Genomic DNA, 20,449 nt, shown 5'->3' with positions numbered 1-20,449 from the left:
ACACTGCAATCCCTTCTCCTCCATTCTCCTCTTGGGATCTTGGGCACACACGCACACATGCCCAGCATGAGTTTTAAGCCACCGGGTCTGGGATGCAAACTACGGTCGACTACGTGGGAGTCCAGTGACATAGCCATTACGCTAACTGCTGGTTCCCCCAATACAAATTATTATTATTATTTTTTTTTGCCTTATATCTTTTTTTTTATCATCATAATCTTCTTTATATTACATTGGATTACATAAACTTTACAGTGTATTACATTGTTTTTTCAAAAGGGAATGCCATGCATGTCAGTCAGTACAGAGACATTAATCTCCCCACTTCAACATTCCATATCTTTTCTGTTTTCCCCAATCATTATTTTTATTATTCTAATTATTTTTATAAAACAGTCAATTGCTATTTCTCGTTTTGCTTGTAAAAATACTTTGCCCATCATGAAATACTTCTCAGACCAATCCAGTTGAGAATACTATACATGTCATCATCAACAGTTAATAACCCCTATCTGTTTCTCACTAACGTCCTGTCTCTCTATTGTTCACTTGCTATCTTTCTCTAGCCTCTTCTCTTCACTTACCCCATTCCACACTGTCCTATTCTCATTAAGTACCTTCACTGTTTTTATGTCCTCCGAATTTTTGCTCTCTATTATAGAGTGCGGATAGTCGGTATATATTGAGTGGATACATACAATATCTTTCTTTCATAGCCTGGCTTACTTCACTCAGCAATAGATCCTCCATATCTGACCATTTTCTATCAAATTCCAGGGTCTTGTTATTTTTTATGGCTGAGTAGTACTCCATATGTGCCACAGTTTTTTAATCCATCCATCTGTTTGTGGGTATTTGGGTTGGTTCCATGTCTCAGCAATTGTGAATAATGCCACAGTAAACATGGATGTGCAAGCACTTTTCCTATTAAGAATTCTTCTGTCCTTTGGGTAGATACCAAGAAGTGGGATTGCTGGATCATATGGTAGTTCTATTTGTAGGTCTTTGAGCCGTGTCTCTTTAGTCTACTCTAGACTGTGACAGTTTTTTTATTCTCTAAATTGACAATTTTTTATTTTTCTTATTTTTGATGACCTTAAGAGTTTTGAGGATTTAAGTTAGATCATTTTTCTTTCTAACAGATACATACATAGATAAGACACTTGTGTGTATATGTAGAGTATAAGCATTTATATTATATATTGCTTAAGTGCATATATGTATATGATCATAAACCACATCATCACTTATATATTATGCATTATATACAAATATATAACTGTGTTTTCTAAACTAATGAGAGTAAGTTACACGTATGAAACTCTTTAAACCCCTAACATTTCAGTGTATAATTTCTAAAAGGGAGAACACTCTTGTGCATATCCACAGTGTAAGCATCAAAATCAGAAAATTACATTAATGCAGTATAACCATGTAATCTGTGTACACCATTCAGGTCTTTCTGAGTGATCCAATATGGCCCTGTGTAAGTCAAAGATTCAACCTACAACCACACATCACATTTAACTGTCGTGTTTTTCTAGTCTCCATCTTAGAGGTCCCTCCCATTTCCTGGACTTTCATGATCTTAGTATTATTCAGTAGTGGGACAGTTTATAGAATGTTTCTAAATTTAGATTTGCCTAATATTTCCTCATGATTTATGTATTTTGTGCAGAAATAGTATAAAGATGACATAGCATATTCTTCATAATATGTCACATAAGAGATATAATGTCAGTTTGTCCCTTTAATGAGAAAGGTAGCTTTTACCATTTTTGTAAGAAGGTATCGTCCAGCTTTTCCCACTGTATTTATTAATTATTTTGAACTTCATAATTAATGAATATTAAAACTGTTTTGTGGGTGACTATGTTAAGATTTGTAAATATTTTTCTCATCATCAGACTTTCAGCTTTTTTTTTTTTTTTTGAGAGGATTTTTGCGATAGGGCGCGTGCGCTCGCCAGACAGACAGAGACAGTGAGATAGAAAGTGAGAAATCACCCCTCAGGGGTGATGGCCACGCCACAATCCCTTCTCCTCCATTCTCCTCTTGGGATCTTGGGCACACACACACACACACGCGCCCGGCGTGAGTTTAAGCCACCGGGTCCGGGACACAAACAGCTATCGACTATGTAGGAGTCCAGCGACATAGCCATTACACTAACTGCTGGTCCCTCAGCTTTTTTTAAATAAAATTATTTATTTATTTAATTCCATTTGTTATAATTATTTTTCAATTTGACCAGATAGAGACAGAGACAGAGAGAAACTGAAAGCAAGCCATCAGGTCTGGGACTCCAACCACAGTCCGCCATGTGGGAATTCAGCACTTTTAACCACCATGCCACCTGCCGGTCTCTCAGCATTTTTATTAATGACAAAATATTGATTTGTTCAAAAATCATCTGTCGGGGAAAATATAAATTACTGTTGTTGAAAATATTTTCTTCTTTATTCTCTTTGCTCCTCGAACACTTCCTGGACCCTTTACACCACGCTCTAGCTATAATGTATGATTACTTGGGCAAGGGCTAGCATACTGAAACCATGGGGAATGTTGGAACTGATGAAATAATTTGCTAAGAATCAGCCTGTTTCAAGTGTAATAACTATTTGCAATGAGTTTTTTTTTTTTTAATGTAGGTACTAGCTAAGTTGAATATTTTGTTCTTTCTATAAAATATATCAAGAATATTTTCCTTATGGCCAAAAACAATCTATCTTTGATGAAATACAATATTCAAATTTCTTCCATTTGGACAATCTGTGAATCTTGAATTCTGTTGTATGCCAGCTTTTATTTATTTCCCTTTCCATTTAACATCTTCCAAAACTGTATAAATAGTAATACAATTTATCAAATATATTGAGTGCCCACTGCTTACAAATGAACACTCTAAAATCAGACAATCTGAGTTATAGACCTTATTCACCAAGTATTAGAATTATGACGTAAAGGAGAAGCTCTCTTAGCCTTTCTCTATTTTTGATTATTTTTAAGAGGTTTTTGCCTTAGGGCATGTGCTCTTGCTGGACAGAGAGAGACAGACAGTGAGAGAGTAAGTGACCCATACTGAAGTCCCTTCTCCTCCATTCTCGTCTCAGGATCTTGGGCATGCATGTATACATGCCCAGCATGAGTTTCAAACCAATGGATCTGAGACTCAAACTGTGGTTGGCCACATGAGAGTCCAGCAACATAACTGCTATGCCATATGCTATCTCCAAGCCCCAATTATTTCTTAACTATTAAATCAGTAACATAACAAACAAACAAACAAACAACAACAACAAAATATCCCAGTGGTATAAGTATGCATTAAAGCTTAAAAGTAGTAATTTTTAAAAATATTTTTTATAAGGTTTGTTAATGCTTAAAAGTAGTAATTTTTAAAAATACTTTTTATAAGTTTTAATCATCTTATCTTTCAAGTCATCCATGACTTAGAAATATGGTTTAGAAATAGCAATAGATTTGAAACCCAGGATTCTTTTTCTCTACTCATGAAAAAGCAGAGACAAATTTGTAAACAGGTAGCAATTAGTAGAACACTATTGAGACAAGTTTTTACTCAGTAGTGAAGGTGAAATTACATTATCTCTGAATCTTTCACTTTCCTGCTCCAATTTCCTAAATTTTGTGCCATTCTTTCATCTGGGTTATAGCATCTCCTTCTATTTTAGACATGTATTTTTAAGCATCTGTTTCTATCAGAATCATTCTGTAGCTCTAAGAACGCAGATGGTCTTCATGATGAACCATAGCAATGAGATTCTATATAAGAGTTACACACTTTTAATACATTTTATGTAGGTTTTCTTTATAGTTTATAGATATAATTAAGCAGTTTCTTATACAAATTAAATACATATGTTCATTGAATTTAATTGGTCTTCAATTTTTAGGAAAGGTAATAGTTGTTACATACCATGCTCTATAATAATTATTATTTTTTATGTTAAAGACACTTACCTACATGAGTTTGTTATAATAGTATCTACAGATAAATTTATCTTCAATATTAATCATCTGATCCTCGTGATAAATATGAGATTAGGGGACCAGCAGGTAGTACAGTGGTTATAGTGCTGGACCTCCACATGGCCCATCATGGTTCAAAAACTTGGTCTGATAGTTTGAAAATCATACCAGGCACATGTGAATGCATGCCGCAAATCCCTCAAGGAGAATGGAGGAGAAGGGATGGCTGGGTGGCCTTCTCCCCTAGGGGGCAATTTTGTACTTTCCTTCTCACTCTCTCGCTCTCTGTCAAGCATATACACCCTATTGCAAAATCCTTAGAGAGAAAGAGAGAACTTAAAATTTTTTTCCTAGGTTTTTGACATAGGGTGCGTGTATTCCCTGTAGAAAGAGAGAGAGAGAAGAGTGTGAAAGGGGAAATGAGAAATCACCCACCAAGGGGATGGCAACACCATAATCCCTTCTTCTCCCTTCACCTCCTGGGATGTTGGACATACAAGCACATATACTAAGCATGAATTTCAAGCTGCCAGGTCTGAGACATGAACTGTGTTTGTCTACCTGAGAGTCTAGCTCTTTAATCACTATGCCATTTGCTGAACCGTGAAGTTAGAATTTTTATAAAAAAGCAAAAAACTCTATTTTGCTAAAGGAAACATGAGGAACGTCACTGAAACATACTTTAATATATTTTTGTGGAAAGAGAAACAAAACATTAAGATGGGCGAATGAAATCAGACCAAAAAAGTACACCTCTATTGAATTCTAAGAACAGGTAAAAGTAAGTTCTATTGACTGAAATTTTAAAAAATGATTGCTTCTGGAAAGACCATTTCTAAAAGAGCAGAAGGGAAATTTATGAGTGATAGAAATGGCATACACACACACAGAGACACATACACAAGTCATCATTACATGGATGCATGCAATTGTCAAAATTCATCAAATTGAATACTTCAGATCTCTAAATTTTATTTTGTATACATTACACCTCAATGAATTAGTATTAACTAGATTTTAAAAAGAAAGGAAAAGAGCAACTGTAACTCTCTACTTATTGTTTTCTTTTCAATTTTAATAAATCTCTACAAGATAACCTCCATTGAATGTGAATTCAAGAATGTGTACTATTTGCTAATGATCCTCAAAAATTTTAAGATGGATTTCAAATAGCTGATTTTGGTAAATTCTTGAATAAAACAAATATTATGAATTAGTGTAAATGCAACACAGTGGTCATAGAAGCAATGATTTGGTTGGCCCATAATAATCTTTCAATAAGTAATCAGAGACTCAGAAATAATGTAATTTCATCATGGGATAAAAGCTGATGTTCACAATAGTATTACACTAATAGCACCATTTTGTAAATTTAATTCTGCATTTTATTTGTGGGAATCCCTTGGTTTTCAGATATATTGCAACTTTTAAACTATATTTCCAAGGCAGAGATGACCTGCAGGAAAGGACTTGTGAAATTATTTTATCTGAGGAGGAGGTTAAAGAATAAAGCATAGTTGAAGAATGAGTGACTGCAAATTTGGAAATTTATCAATATTATCGTAGTTGTTCTTCAGGTGATGCAGTATAATTGAGGTGACCTTGAATGGAGGAGAGAAAAAAGTCTCTTAATTTTAAGGAGAGTCAGTTTTCCAGGACTACTACATAAGTTAGTGGTCAGGAATTTACAACAGTTCGCAGAGATGATGGATAATCTTCAGAGGACCATGGACTATGATAGATCATATGATTAGAAGGTTATATAGCTCCTATTAGATCAGAGACTGTTTTATGCAATACTACACAGTGGATATGTAAAGCTTAGGAGTGGTGGGAGCCTAATCTTTACCTCTATAAATTCAAATACTCATTTTTTCCTTAGTTGAGTAGAAACTAGAATCAGGGGTATATTAATCAGGTTTCTCCAGAGAAACGGAACCAACTTTTTGTGTGTGGGTGTCCATAGAGAGAGATAGAGAAATTGTAAGGAATTGACTCATGTAATTATGGAGGCTGAAAAGTGCCAAGATCAGTAAGTATCACAAGACCTAAGAGAATCTATGGTAAATTTCTAATCTGAGTCTGAAGGTCTGAGGAAACAGGAGGGCTAAGGATGGGATTTCCAGTTGAAATCTGAGTCTGATGGCAGGGGAACAATTATGTCCCACACAGTTCAAAGATAGGCAAAGGACAAATTTTCCCTTTCTCAAGCTTTTTCTTCTATTCAGGACTTCAGCGGATTAGATGAGATCTGCCAACACTGGAGAAGATAATGTGCTCTAAATTCAGTCTGCCAATTCAAATGTTAGTCTCTTCCAAAACACCCTTGTAGACATCCTCAAAATAATGCATAGCCAAATATCTTGGCACCCCATGGCCAAGTGAAAAAATAAAATGAATAAAATTAAATATCACAGGGCCCAGTAGGTAGCGTGGTGGTTAAGGCACTAGACTCCCACATGGCTCACTATGGTTCGAGTCCTGGACATGATGACTTGGGAATCACTCCAAGTACATGTGCGTCCATGCCCAGAATCCTGAGAGGAGAATAGTAGAAGGGATTGTAGCATGGCCATCGCCCTAGGTGGATGATTTCTCACTTTCCCTCTCATTGTCTCTCTCTGTCTCTTTCCAGCAAGTGCATATGTCCTATGGCAAAAGCCTTAAAAGTGAAAAAAATAAAATTAACCATCCCAAATGAATTGGATATATGCGAGCCAAACTCAAGAGACAAATCATAAAGTCTCATTGTTAATTTTCCCTTGTAGTGATGATTTGTCCATAATTTTGCCTTCTCATAGGTGGAATTTTTTGGAAGAGGTCAGTTCACATGAAATGACTTATTAGTACCATAAATCAAATAAATGATATTGACAACTAACAAATAAATATGTAATAATTTAATATGGACTGATAATATAAGCTTGTTCTATTAGAGCAGCATTTTCCAAACCTTTTGGCACTAAGAACTGGTTTCATGGAAGACAATATTTACAGTGACAATGGGGGAAAAGGAAGATGGTTTATGAAAGCGTGGAACCCATATCCCTGCATGCACAGTTTATAATTGGGTTCTCTCTCCTATGAGAATCTAATGCCAGTGCTGATCTGACAAGAGGCTGAGGTCAGGCAGTAACGCAAGCAATGGGGAGTGGCTGTAAATACAGATAAGCTTTGTTCACTCACCTACCATTCACCTCCTGCTCTGTGTCCTGGTTCCTAATAGGCCACCAACTGGTACTTGTGTAAGCCTTGGGGATTGGGACATCTGTACTAAACATAATGCTTCTCTTTTGATAATGTTTATCTATTAGTAGAAATTGAGCAGCTGCAATTATTGATGCTATTTCTGTCATATTATTATTATTATATGATAAGCACAATGTAGTGATAAATTCTTTTTTTATTAAACTAGTTTTTCTTGCTTTATTTTATTATAGTGAAATAATCTTATTATTGTTCAAATGGCAGAGGGCATGTGCATGCACCAAAAAGAGAAAACGTTCCCCCCAATGGGGCTTGATCATGCTAAAATCTCACTTTCTTTGTTCCTTCTACATGTCAGAATCTAGAAGTGTGGCACATGACATGTTTCATAAACTCCTGGGACCTGGACTCAAACTCTAGAGGGCTCTATAGGATGTGGCCCCCTATGCAGGTTGGCCCAGGTAGTGGTTATTTCTATTTCAGATTATTTAACATCCATAACCCTTTAGATGTTCTATTTTGGGAGAAGTAGTGGAGCAAGTGAAAACAAAATACTCGGATTCTTAAAAAAGAAAAAAATTGTATCTATTATATTTTAAATCATCCATTTATGGTGACTTATTCTCAGGCAAGTTTCCAAAACAGGAAAATATCCTTTTATATTAGGTGTTTTCAGTTACAGTGGTTTTATTTAGATTGTACTTATTGTATAAAAATACTGTTCTTTATTGGACTCTATTGTAGTTTCCCTTTAATAATTAAAGATAAAGGAGGGAATCTAGGGGCAAAAGAAAGAAGCAAAACATTTAAGGAACACAAAAATGGAAAAGAATCTGTTGATTATAATGTGTATGGTAATATCTTTAACTGGACTAATATACACCATTCATGCTGAATAAAATTATAATGGAAACATCTACGAATTAAAAAAAAAATTAAAAAACCAGCAGGTGGAGTAATGGTTACGTTGCTGGACTCCCACATAGTTGACCATGGTTTGAGTCCTGGACCCTGTGGCTTGAAACTCACACTGAGCATGTGAGTGTGCATGCCTAAAATCCCAAAAGGAGAATGAAGGAGAAGGGATTGAGACATGGCCAAACTCTCTGGGGGGTGATTTCTTGCTGTCTGTCTCTGTCTCTCCAGCAAGTACATGCACTCTATAGCAAAAATCTCTCAAAAAAAAAAAGTATTAAAAAAAAAATCAAAGATATCAAAGTCTATCAGAAGCAACATTTTCCTGCAACATGTTCATTTAGATATGTGTTTTCTCTCACTGCTTTTGTTTTATTTGTCATGATAATAAGTTAAATGACTTAGGTGGCTTTGAGGCTATAATGTTTAAGCGTTAAGTACCAAACATGGAATAGTTCTCCTTGTTCAATGTTTGGGTAGTAAGAAATAAGTCTGCTCCTTGTTCAATGTTTGGGTAGTAAGAAATAGGTCTGATTTTATACACACACACACACACATACACACACACATACACTCAAAATGTTGCTGGATTTACATATTATCTCATAAGTCACTGTGATAAAAATGCAGCAGAGTAAATAATGCAACTTTATTAGCAGTAATTTAACCCATGTTTAACAGCTAGTCTATATTATCTTGCCCAATTTTACTTTTTCTTACTAACTTTCATAATGCACAGACTGTTTCAAAAAAATATATTCTTATGTGTAATTCCCCACTGTGACAACAGTTTTACTGTTTACATTATACTGAATACTATTTCTTAGAATTGTTTCTAAGAAATAGTTTTGGAGTTTGGAGTTTGTAAAGTGTTATCTGTTTTTTAATAAGTCAATATTATTGATTCCCACCTTTTTGGCTTTTCACATTTGTTTTGTAACAAGGAGGCAAAGTCAGATTTAGGGATGTTGTGCTTCCTGATCATACAGCATACTTGTTATTTCAGGTTTTTTGTTTTTTTTTTTCTATTTCTATTGCTCTCTCCTGCTGAGGAGAGTATTTTTTGGAAAAGTTTCTTAAACTTGCTCTTTTTATACTCACAATTTGCTTGCAAAAATTGAGACTGACTAGAAATCAATTACTTTGATAGCCTTTGGGAATAAAAAAAAATACCAACACCAGTATTATTCTATCAGGGATACCAACTATTTAGTATGTTTTGTGCCTGACATTCCCTAAACATTGTACATACATTTTATTTGATTTTAAAATTACTTTCATGAGTGAAGCACAGAGAGAAAAAGACAGGTACCCTCAACAGGGGTATGCCACAGTCACCACAACCCCAATGCTTCTAGCCTTCCAGCTACTCCAGCATGTTCAAGTTGACCCAGGATCCAAGCTCAGGCCTTCCATGTGGTTCCATCATTGTGTACTACCAAGGCTGGATCAATATTTTATTATGTATTTATTATTATTATCATTATTTTGGAGAGAGAGATATTTTTGCTAAAGGGTGTGTGTCCTTGCCAGAAAGAGAGAGAGACAGAAAGTGAAAAATCACCCCTTGGGGGGATGGTCATGTAGCAATGCCCTCTCCTCCATTCTCCCCTTGGGATTTTGGGCACACACATACATGCACCTGGCATGAGTTTTAAGCTACTAGGTCCGAGACTTAAACAATGGTTGGCTACATGGGAGTCCAGTGATTAAACCATTATGCCATCTGTTGGTCCCTACATTTTGTTTTTTAAATTTCTACTTTAAAAATAATTTCTGTATTTCCTAGAGAGAGAGAGTAAGATACAGTCATCCTGGACAAAGGCATTACATCATACTTCCCTCTGACTTGCAACCAACCAAGATCACATTTGTACCCATAGCTGTGCTTGGAAGGTGGAAGCATACTTGGCATATAAACCCAAGGTCTTCCTGCCTGGTCCCCAGCATCACACAGCAGCACCCAACTCCCTGTGACTCCACAGATGGGCCTACATTTTATTTTGAAAATGAAGGGAGATTCAGCAACGGTGGGATAGATGGTAGTGTACTAATTTCCGATGCCAGAAGCCACACGATTGACTTTGGGTTAGGATCTTGAGATGACCTAAAACATGTTGGGCGTGCACCCAGGATTCTGAATGGCTACAGAGTTGGGGTAAGGGGATTATAGCGTTACAAGACCCTCTCTTTCTCTCTCTTTCTCTGTCTCTCTTCTGTTTACACATGCATGTTCTCTCTCATGAAAGAAGTCAGTAAACTTAAAAGAAAATCTAGAGGAAATCTGAGTTGATACAAACAAAAGAAAAGGAAGGACATATTAGATAAATAAGAAAATGTTCACTATGACATTTCATTGCTGTTTAACGTTTTATTAAATAAAATTCCAAACATATGCAATGGTCAATAGCCATCACCCAGTTTCAATAATTATTAACCATGGGCAAACTTATTTTCATTTATATTCACCAATGCTAGGCTAAGATAGACAGATAGATCGATGGATTGATTGATTGATTTAGGAGAGGTTTTTGCTATAGGATGCATGCACTTGCCAGAAAGAGAGAGACAGAGAGATAAAAAGCGAGAAATTACCCCCCAGTGGGATAGTCACATCACAGTCCTTTTACCTCCATTCTTCTCTCGGGATCTTGGGCACACACACACACACATGCACACACGCACACACCTGGTGTGAGTTTAAGCCACCGGGTCCAGGACCAGAACCATGGTCGGCTACATGGGAATTCAGCGCCATCACCCAGTTTCAATAATTATTAACCATGGGCAAACTTATTTTCATTTATATTCACCAATGCTAGGCTAAGATAGACAGATAGATCGATGGATTGATTGATTGATTTAGGAGAGGTTTTTGCTATAGGATGCATGCACTTGCCAGAAAGAGAGAGACAGAGAGATAAAAAGCGAGAAATTACCCCCCAGTGGGATAGTCACATCACAGTCCTTTTACCTCCATTCTTCTCTCGGGATCTTGGGCACACACACACACACATGCACACACGCACACACCTGGTGTGAGTTTAAGCCACCGGGTCCAGGACCAGAACCATGGTCGGCTACATGGGAATTCAGCGACATAGCCATTACACCAACTGCTGGTTTCACAAGAAAGAATTTTTGACAGGTCAGTAGACTACTACAGACACTAAATTTTGCTATGAAGAGTAGTTGGATTTCTGAACTTATTATTATTTTGCTAGTTTTGAGCATGGTACAAACAAAATATTACAGCTTGCACTCTTTATATGTCAGGCTTGTGTTTTTCAACAACACATTGGTGGTCCATCTATACTGTTATACTGTTATTACAGCAGTATAGTATTCTTGTGTGTGTGTGTGTGTGTGTGTGTGTGTTATTTAGATATTCTCTTTATACTAGACATTTCAGTTACTTCTAGAAGCATCTAGTACATTTTTCAAAAAGTTCATGAAACATGAGTAGTATGAAAAAAACTGTTGACTCTGAAAAAAATGTTGGCATCAAAATAAACTCATACTTTATTTCTGTTTTTCTATGAGAATATATCAGAGTTTTAAGAGCAAAATCAGAGTCATAGTGCATGTATATAATCAGATTGATAGAGTTGTCAAAGAATTTCACAAAGTGATTGTACATATTGACTCCCAACAGGAGTATAATTGTTTCAGTTGCCCCAGCTTCTGGGTGAAACTTGGTATTTTGCTACTAGTAATTTTTATCAGGCTGAGAGGATTACAGAAATATTCCATTGTTACTATATTTGAATTTTTCTGATGTCTATTAAAATGAGCACTTTTCATGCATTTATTGGCCCTTAAGATAATACTTTTGAAATGTTCTGTTCAAGTGTCTGTCATATTTTCACTAGGTGTTAAGTTTACTTATGTATTCTGGGCATGAATTCTTTGTTGAAAATATATACATTGCAAAGATCTCCACCAATTTTGTAATATGTAGTTTATAGGGTTTTTAATTTATTATTTTTGTTTGTTTGTTTATTTGCCATAAAGCATGTGTGCTTACTGGGAAAAAACAGAGATGGTAAGAATGAAAGTGAGAAATCATGCCCCCCCCCCCCAAGGGAGTTGACTACAATGCAATCCCTTCTCTTCCATTCTCCTCCTGGAATTTTGGGCACACATACACACATACCTAGTGTGATTTTTAAGCTGTCAGGACTAGGACTCAAAATATAGTTAGCCATCTGGGAGTCCACCTGCTGGACCCTATAGTCCAATTTTTAAATTTCTTTCTTCATGGTTCATGGTGTGTATTTCCCATATCATTGACTGTAATATTATGAAGTTATCATATTTTCTTCTAGAAATTTTATCTTATTTACATTTTTATCTATACTGGATAGTTTTTTGTAGGCTGTCAAGTAGGAATCAACACTGATTTTTTCGTATAAATATCTAATTGACACAGCACTATTCATTGAAAATACCATTGAATTCTCACTCAGCTAAACTGTTTTTGTTATTATTATTATTATTGTTATTAATCAGATGACTTTATCTATGGGGGTTCTTTTCAGACTAATTATACTGTCCTATTGGTGTATTTCTTTATTTTTAAACCAGTATAACAATGTCTCCTTTTCAGGACCAGCAGTTAGCATAATGGCTATGTTGCTGGACTCCCATGTAGTCGAACGCAGTTTGCGTCCTGGACCCGGTGGTTTAAAACTCACGCCGGGCGCGTGTGGTGTGCATGCGTGCCCAAGATGCCTAGAGGAGAATGGAGGAGAAGGGATTGCGGCGTGGCCATCCCCCATGGGGGGTGATTTCTCGCTTTCTGTCTCTCTGTCTCTGTCTGTCTGGTGAGGGCACATGCCCTATAGCAAAAAAAAAAAAAACACTCTCCAAAGAAAAGAAAAGAAAAGAAAAAGAATAATGTCTCCTTTTCTACAACTTTATAATAAAATCTTGAGTTCTGGTAGTGTACACTTTCCAACTTAGTTCTTTAGAATAACCTTGTTTAGGAGAATATAAATTTCAGATTCAGACTATAAATCTCCACATCTGTATATAAAAGTAGGAAGAATTGACATCATCTTATTCATTCATTCTGCAAATCTACTGACATAATAAACAAAAAATATATATCTAAGAAGTCCATTATAAGTTTTTAAATCCAACTTCAACATTCACAGGAAAGAAATTGAGTATTTGTGAAAAATCTGGAATCTTGTAACTAAATAGAGTCAGAGATGAGACTCAAGCTTAAGTCTCATCATTTCTGGTTGATTGGATCTTTCAGCCACAGGACAAATGAATTACTAGCATTGTCTGTTATCTCTAACCAATCCTCATTACAGACAAGATTCCTGGTTTGCAAATTATCCTAGTTACTAAAAATTATTAGTAACTATAAAACCAGTCCTTCTGGTGTTTCGGTGGTCATTATGGCATGCTCAGAAAAGGGAAAATTTTGTCACAAATGTGCACATTTCTACCTGAGGTCAGAAAAGGCTATGATCTGCCACCTGGTTTCAGTTCTTATAGAATAAACAAATGTCCTTTTGGCAGCATGTTTTTCTCATTTTTGTGCTTTTTTTTTATTTTATTTTTAAGAAAGCACCCCCTATGGGGTTAGTCACACTGCAATCCCTCCTCCTCCATTTCTCCTTTTGGGGTTTGGGGCATACATACACATGGAGCTGGCCTGGTTTTCAAGCCTCTGAATCTGGACTTAAACTTTGCAGTCAGCCACGTGGAACCTAGCTGCCTTAACCACCAGGTGGGCTTACCCAGTGATTTTATGGTTTAAAATGGCCGCTAAGTGTGGTGTTGACGTGCTGGCGATTCCTAAGTGCAAGAAGACTCTAATGTGCCGCATGGAGAAAATATGGTACATCTTAGATAAGATGAATTCAGGCATGAGTTATAGATCTAATCTGACCGTCATGTGAAGATTTTCAACCCTTACATAATATTGGATCCTCGGAATCAAGACTTTGCCAAGGACCCAATAATACTAACAAAGTCACAAGTACCAGTGTGCCGTGTCCTCTGTAATGAGAATGGTGATGTATCCGTGTATTTATATTTAGGTCATGTATGCGGGCATGGTTACATGTGTGTATGTGTACATGTACAAGTTTCTGGTAGGTATATACATAAAGAAAGTGACTGAAACAAATTGCTGGAATCTACTACTGATGAAAACATTTTTGTATGTGTTTGCTTTCTTCTGCGTCTTTTCATCTGGTATAGGCCTTTCTGTTGGAGACTTTGTAGTCTTGCCAAAGCTCCCATATTTGTGCAGAATGCTTCACTTTTTCTCAATGATTTCTCTTATGGTAGCTTCAGACATTCTAAACTACAGCCTGTAAGTACGAACAGGCCTAGACTCTGAGGAGGAGATCATGAATAAATGTGTGCGGCCCAATTACTGAGCCACTTTAATATTGCATTTTACATATTTATGTCTGTGTGTGCATATTCTAGTTTGCATATTCTAGTAGCAGAAATGAACAGGAACAATCTGTGCTTTTTGGCCTAAATATACAACTAAAGAAGAGAGTAAACTCACTGGTGTAGGCAAATACTGAGCAGATAACTCGGCACACTGCCTGAGTCTCCCCATCTTCCCCTGTTAGTAACTAAACACCACGTTTTCAGAGTTGCAGGGATGTATGTCTTCAGTTTTTTTACTGAAATTGTAAACAGAGATAGCACCATGAATGAAAGAGGATGCTGAGTGTTGGCTCCATGGCATGGGGATTAAGGTACCCAGATTCCATGTGAATGAACCAGCAGTTCAAATCCCAGATTCAGCTGCTGGAAAAAATACCCTAGGCGTGTTTCCATGTGTACCCACCATCCCAAAGGGAGGGAGTGATGAAGAAGAGGATGCAGTGCGACCACTCCTTGTGGGGGGTGCTTTCTTCTCTCTCTCTCCCTCTCTCTCTGTCTTCTTACTCTGTCTCTGGCTAGTGCACATACCCTCTAGCCAAAAAAAGCATATAAATAAATAAGGAAATAAGATGCTGAAATCTATTTCTGGTACACTAATGCTTTCCATTTAGTTTCCAATAGACTTAAAATCCCCTTTAAAGAGCTTAAAATTCTATTTGATAACTTCTGTATGATAGTTACAGAAATTATAAACTTGTCTTCTCTATTTCTGTAGTTAAGCAATCATTACCTTTTACTTTCTATTTAAAAACATCAACTACTAAAATTTATTATAGAATCATTGCCTACTTGCAATTTGTAAGAATAATAAAAATATACATGGATGTACAACTTCTATTGGGAAAAATACTGTGTGACACCCCCAAATGAGATCAAATTCTGAAATGACAGCAGCTGAAATGAAATTACTCTGGATTAACTGTTTACTGAAGCCATGAGTGAAGACATAGCTAGTTCTTTTCCAGAATTCTGTTATCAATCTTGGTGGAGTTTATTGCCAAGTGTATTTGTTTAATGGGAATCAAGGAAATATGATATAGGGTTCATGTTCAAGGATGGGATATCAGAAATTATGCCTGTTTATAAATGTGATTTCAAGGCATGTGAGTGATGAAGAAAAACACAAATTGATGGTAGTATATTAAGGCATTATAGAATTTAATGTTGCCTTCTATTAATTTCAGAAAATAGAGAACTAGAAAAAATACAGATTGTTTTCATAATTTGGGTATTTAAGTTTACAAGTATGTCTTTGGATTTGTAAATATTACACTGTAAAAAGTAAAATCCTTCAAACCATATATTCCAACAAATTTCTATCATCCAAATATTTTCTTCTAGAAAGCAGATTCTATTTTTTTTTTTTTGGAGAGGTTTTTGCTATAGGGCACGTGCGCTCACCAGACAGAGAGAGAATAGAGACAGAAAGCGAGAAATCATCCCCCAGGAGGAATGGTCACACTGCAATCCCTTCTCCTCCATTCTCCTCTCAGGATCTTGGGCATGCACGCACACATGCCCGGCGTGAGTGCTAAACCACCGGGTCCGGGACGCGAACTGCAGTCGACTACGTGGGAGTCCAGTGACATAGCCATTACACTAACTGCTGGTTCCCTAGAAAGCAGATTCTTAAAAATTATATTTTGGAACAAAGGAATCTGTAACTGGCTGTGATCAATTAGTTATAAATACCACTACACTTGGAGGGACAAATCTGGAATGGAATATGATATCTGAGAATTAAATTAAGAAGGCTGGATCACAGCAGAAGATAGATTAAGTACATGAGACTGAACTGGTGAAATAGAATCTTATGACTTTGACTAAACCATTACTGATTTTCTTCTAGGCTTGGTTTTCTGGATTTAAGGATTTTTGTCTTGTCTTGAGGGGCCAGTAGGTTCATGTACCTTCTATTTGAACAGCATTCTAACCTGTTTCTGGCTTTAAGTTTTAAGCAAAGCTGTCTTAGCATTTATCGTATTTTGATTTATTAAAGCTAAAACTGCTTTTCTTGATATTAAAAAATACCTACTTAATGACTGTAGTAAGTTATATAGCATCAGCTAGGTGCTACTTTATAGTATATTCATTCTACTCAGAGTTTCATGCCTAAAGTCAGACATGTATCCACAGATATGTATATACCAGCTGAACTTGCTATTGCAAGTACTTAGATTACTTAAGATATTTTGTGAATCAATAAAGTGTGTGGGGGGGGAAGGAATGGGAAGCAACTGTAGACACCACAGATAATGTGGGATGAGGATGGGAAATGGCAGAGGGTGAAAAATAGGAGGAAAAAATATACATATATATGTGTATATGTGTATGTAAATAAATATATATATGAAACTAGAAATGGAAAGTTATCAATGATTACATGTATGATTAAGCCACTATGCAGTATATTCTGGATGGGAAATCACATTGTGTATGCTATGACAATGCTCAGTGAATAATGACTGTAAAATTAATTAGTTAAAAATAAAAAATATTTACACATATATATGTACATACACACACACACACACACACACACACACACTGGACCAACAGGGTGCATGGTGGTTAAGCCCACTCCCAAATGGTTGATTACTGCTGAGTATGGACCTAGTGGCTTGCAAATCACACTGGGCAAATGTGTGTGAATGTCCAAAATCCCAGGATGAGAAGGGATTTCATTGTGACCATCCCGTTAGGGAGTGATCTCTCACTTTCCTTCTCACTGTCTCTCTCTCTGTCTCTCTCTAGCAATGAGTTCTATGAAAAATACATTTAAAAAAGTAATTTAAAAAATATGGGCCAGACCTATAGCCTAGTAGTTAAGGGAGCTGGGTCACACGTAGGCAGCAGGAGTTTGAATCCCAATGCTGGTGAGTTTGATAACAGGTCAGTGGCATGTGCATGAATGCTCAAGATCCCAACAAGCTGGAGAAGTTGAGAAAAAGGGATTACGGCATGATCACACCCTATCGGGGGGAGCGTTCTCCCTCTATGTGTTTCTGTTTCTGTCTCTCTCTAGCGAGTGCATGCACCCTCTAAATTAAAATAGATAAATAAATTTAAAAAATTATCATGAGATAGAGACAAAGACACATGCCCTTGACAGGGACCATGCCACGACCTTTCTACCAGACCGTAGGATCATGGCAGACATGGACACACCCAGAGACACTGTGCATTTAGGTCAAACTATGATCAAACCTTGGGCCTCCCATCTGGCACCAGTGTGGGACTGTGGCACACTGCCATCTGCATGACTGTAGTTGGCCTAGAACTCTAATCTTGAATAAGAAAGGAGAAACTAAAAAATGTTTTTGAGATTTATTGATTATGTTCTACTTTTTCCTTGACTAACAGCAGTTCTTATAAAAAATTGCCATTCTATTACTTATACCAAATAATCAGAGTGGGTTCATTTATATCTAGATTCTGGGTTTCAAATGCCAGGATAGTTTTTTGTTTGTTTTATTTTTTTATTTTTATTTATTTATTTTTTTGGACTAGTGGATGTGTATGCTCATCAGAGAAAGAGAGAAAAGAGAAGGAGAAGCATCCCCACGAGGAATGCTTACATCATAATCCCTTCCCCTCTATTATCTCTCCCTTCAAAATTGCGGGAGCACAGCAGACAGACCCAGCACATTTCCTACGCCCTTGGGTCCAGGACTCAAACCATGTAGTTAGCCATGTGGGATCTGGCTGCCTTAACAGCCACACTGCATGGCCAACCCAAGTTCTTCATTTGTGTGTATAGACGCCCCGCATATATAGGTCACACTTCACACTCCACATCTAGCCAATGTCATGTTGTATTCTTAGGGTTCTTTCTCCTATCTGAATTTTTAATTAACTTGAAACTTAATGAGTAGGGTTCAATTAGATCTTGAGGACTGGAAAGGGAGGTTTGAGAAGAATACTCTAAATATAGAGTACAAGGAAATTTCAAAAAGTTTGTGGATAGAAACCAGAAGGTGGTGTAGTGGTTAAGGTGTTGAACTCCCACATGGCCAACCATGGTTTGGGTCCTAAACCTGGTGGCTTAAATATCATGCCAGGAGCCTGGACCCAAAATCTCAGGAGCAGAATGGAGGAGAAGGGATTGCTGAGTGACCATCCCCCCCTGGGGGGTGATTTCTTACTTTCCCTCTCACTCTCTCTCTCTCTCTCTCTCTCTCCAGAGAGCACAAATGCCTTATAGCAAAAATCTCTTTAAAATGTGTGGATAAATGAAATTAAAGTACAAGGTTATTCTGGTTCAAATTTTTTTAAAAATCATGCACAGTATTTTTCATCATTTGATTTTCCATGAATATTTTGAAGACTATTCATACATTGTACAAAGGCCTGTAGGTGAGAGAAAGTAACAGTGAATCTCTGATGGAGATGAGTGAAAAATAAGGTTAGCTATTTAGTCTGAATTTCAAATCATGGTTTTATATGCCTCATTGCATTTTGCTGTTGTTCCAATCCAAAATGAAAAGATGTGGCCATTTCACCAGCTACTGTTACACGACAGCTTTAGTAGAAAGAAACCTACTGTTACAAACACTGAAGAAACCTCTAGCTTTCTCCTCTTTGTCATTGTCTCCTCTCCAGAATGATTGATTTTAAAATAAAATGGATTCCTTGAGCAATTTAAATTCCAGCTTGTAAATAATAGCTCATAGATGTTTTTTAAGGAGGAACAGATGCATTTTCCCTATGGGCATTCAGATGAAATTACTCGAGATGCGCTTCATCCTGAATCAGAGCCTTATCTTTCTTTACCCAAGCAAGGATCTTGATGCCACACAGCATAAGAACTCCTATTTAAGGTTCGGAAGTGTTCTTTTGAAATGCTTCAGGTTTGTGGCTGGGGGCAGCTGTCTGCTGTGGGTTTTTTTTTTTTTTTTTTTTTTTTTTTTTTTGGTCTAATCAAGGGTTGATTTTTGTGCTGGAACACTTCCAGCATGAAACAGGTGAAATAAGAACTGACAGTTTTTCTTTTTTCCTTTCAGCTCACTCCAGTTGGCACCACAATATTTACAGGATTTTCAGGGGACAATGGAGCTACAGATATTGATGATGGCCCAAACGGACAGATAGAATATGTCATTCAGTATAATCCGGAAGACCCGGTATGTAAGGACTTACCAGAAAATATTTCCAGTATGAGGAAGAAAAATTAATATTTATTTCAGCAGGTATTGAACTATTCTGCCTGGCTCAGCACCTAGAAGGAAATACATTACTAATTGTCCTATTATGAAAAATTCTCAAAATTGCATTTTTAAGTTCAAGGTTTGTTTATTTCTTCCCTGAGTTAGTAAGCAAGAGAGAGTTTCTCAACAAGGTTTCCATGTTGCTGTCCTCCCTAACCCTTAGCCAGGCCCAGATCATGGCAGGCATGTGCTTGGTATGTTCATAGAGGTCTCTGGATTCGAACTGGGAACCTTCCCAGGTGGGGCTACCTCACAGAGCATTGTATTTAATATGCACCATCTTCTTGCCTCTGCATTCTTTTAAAATATTTCTGTCGTACTTTTTAGTATTATGATTATTAATGACAAGGAGATTGATAAAGAAGTAGGTATTTTTGACAGGGTCTCACCATCTCCTGATCTTCCCACCCCAGTTAGCCAGAACCAGACACTTGTTTGTAAGTCATGCCTATTTAGGTTGGGCAGGGTCTTAAAGCTGGAACAAACTCCCATGCAGCCTTAGTCACCTTTTTTTTTTTAGAGGTTTTTGCCTTAGGACACATGCGTTTACATAAGGGTAGAAGCAGAGAGAGAGGAAAAGTCAGAAATTACCTCCCGGGAAGATGGCCATGCCACAATCTCTTCTCCATTATCCTCGCAGGATTTGGGGCATGCACACATATACACGCAGCGTGATTTTCAAGCCACTAGGTGCAAGACCTGCA

At 36.9% G+C, this 20,449-nt stretch overlaps 1 protein-coding gene across 11 annotated transcripts in view; it reads left to right on the top strand.

The window, feature by feature from the left end:
• Positions 1–20,449, top strand: part of PCDH15 (protocadherin related 15) — a 781,066-nt gene that overhangs the window by 282,625 nt on the left and 477,992 nt on the right. For all 11 annotated transcript variants that reach the window (XM_027770259.1, XM_006144390.1, XM_006144387.1 and 8 more), the window contains one exon: positions 19,542–19,661. In XM_027770259.1, coding sequence (XP_027626060.1) covers positions 19,542–19,661 — 120 coding nt within the window. The remainder of the gene's footprint in view (positions 1–19,541; positions 19,662–20,449) is intronic.

The sequence above is a fragment of the Tupaia chinensis genome, unplaced genomic scaffold (genome assembly GCF_000334495.1).
Source record: "Tupaia chinensis unplaced genomic scaffold, TupChi_1.0 Scaffold000118_1, whole genome shotgun sequence".
In the NCBI taxonomy this organism is placed as follows: Eukaryota; Metazoa; Chordata; class Mammalia; order Scandentia; family Tupaiidae; genus Tupaia; species Tupaia belangeri.
This window is presented reverse-complemented; position numbering and strand designations above follow the sequence as displayed.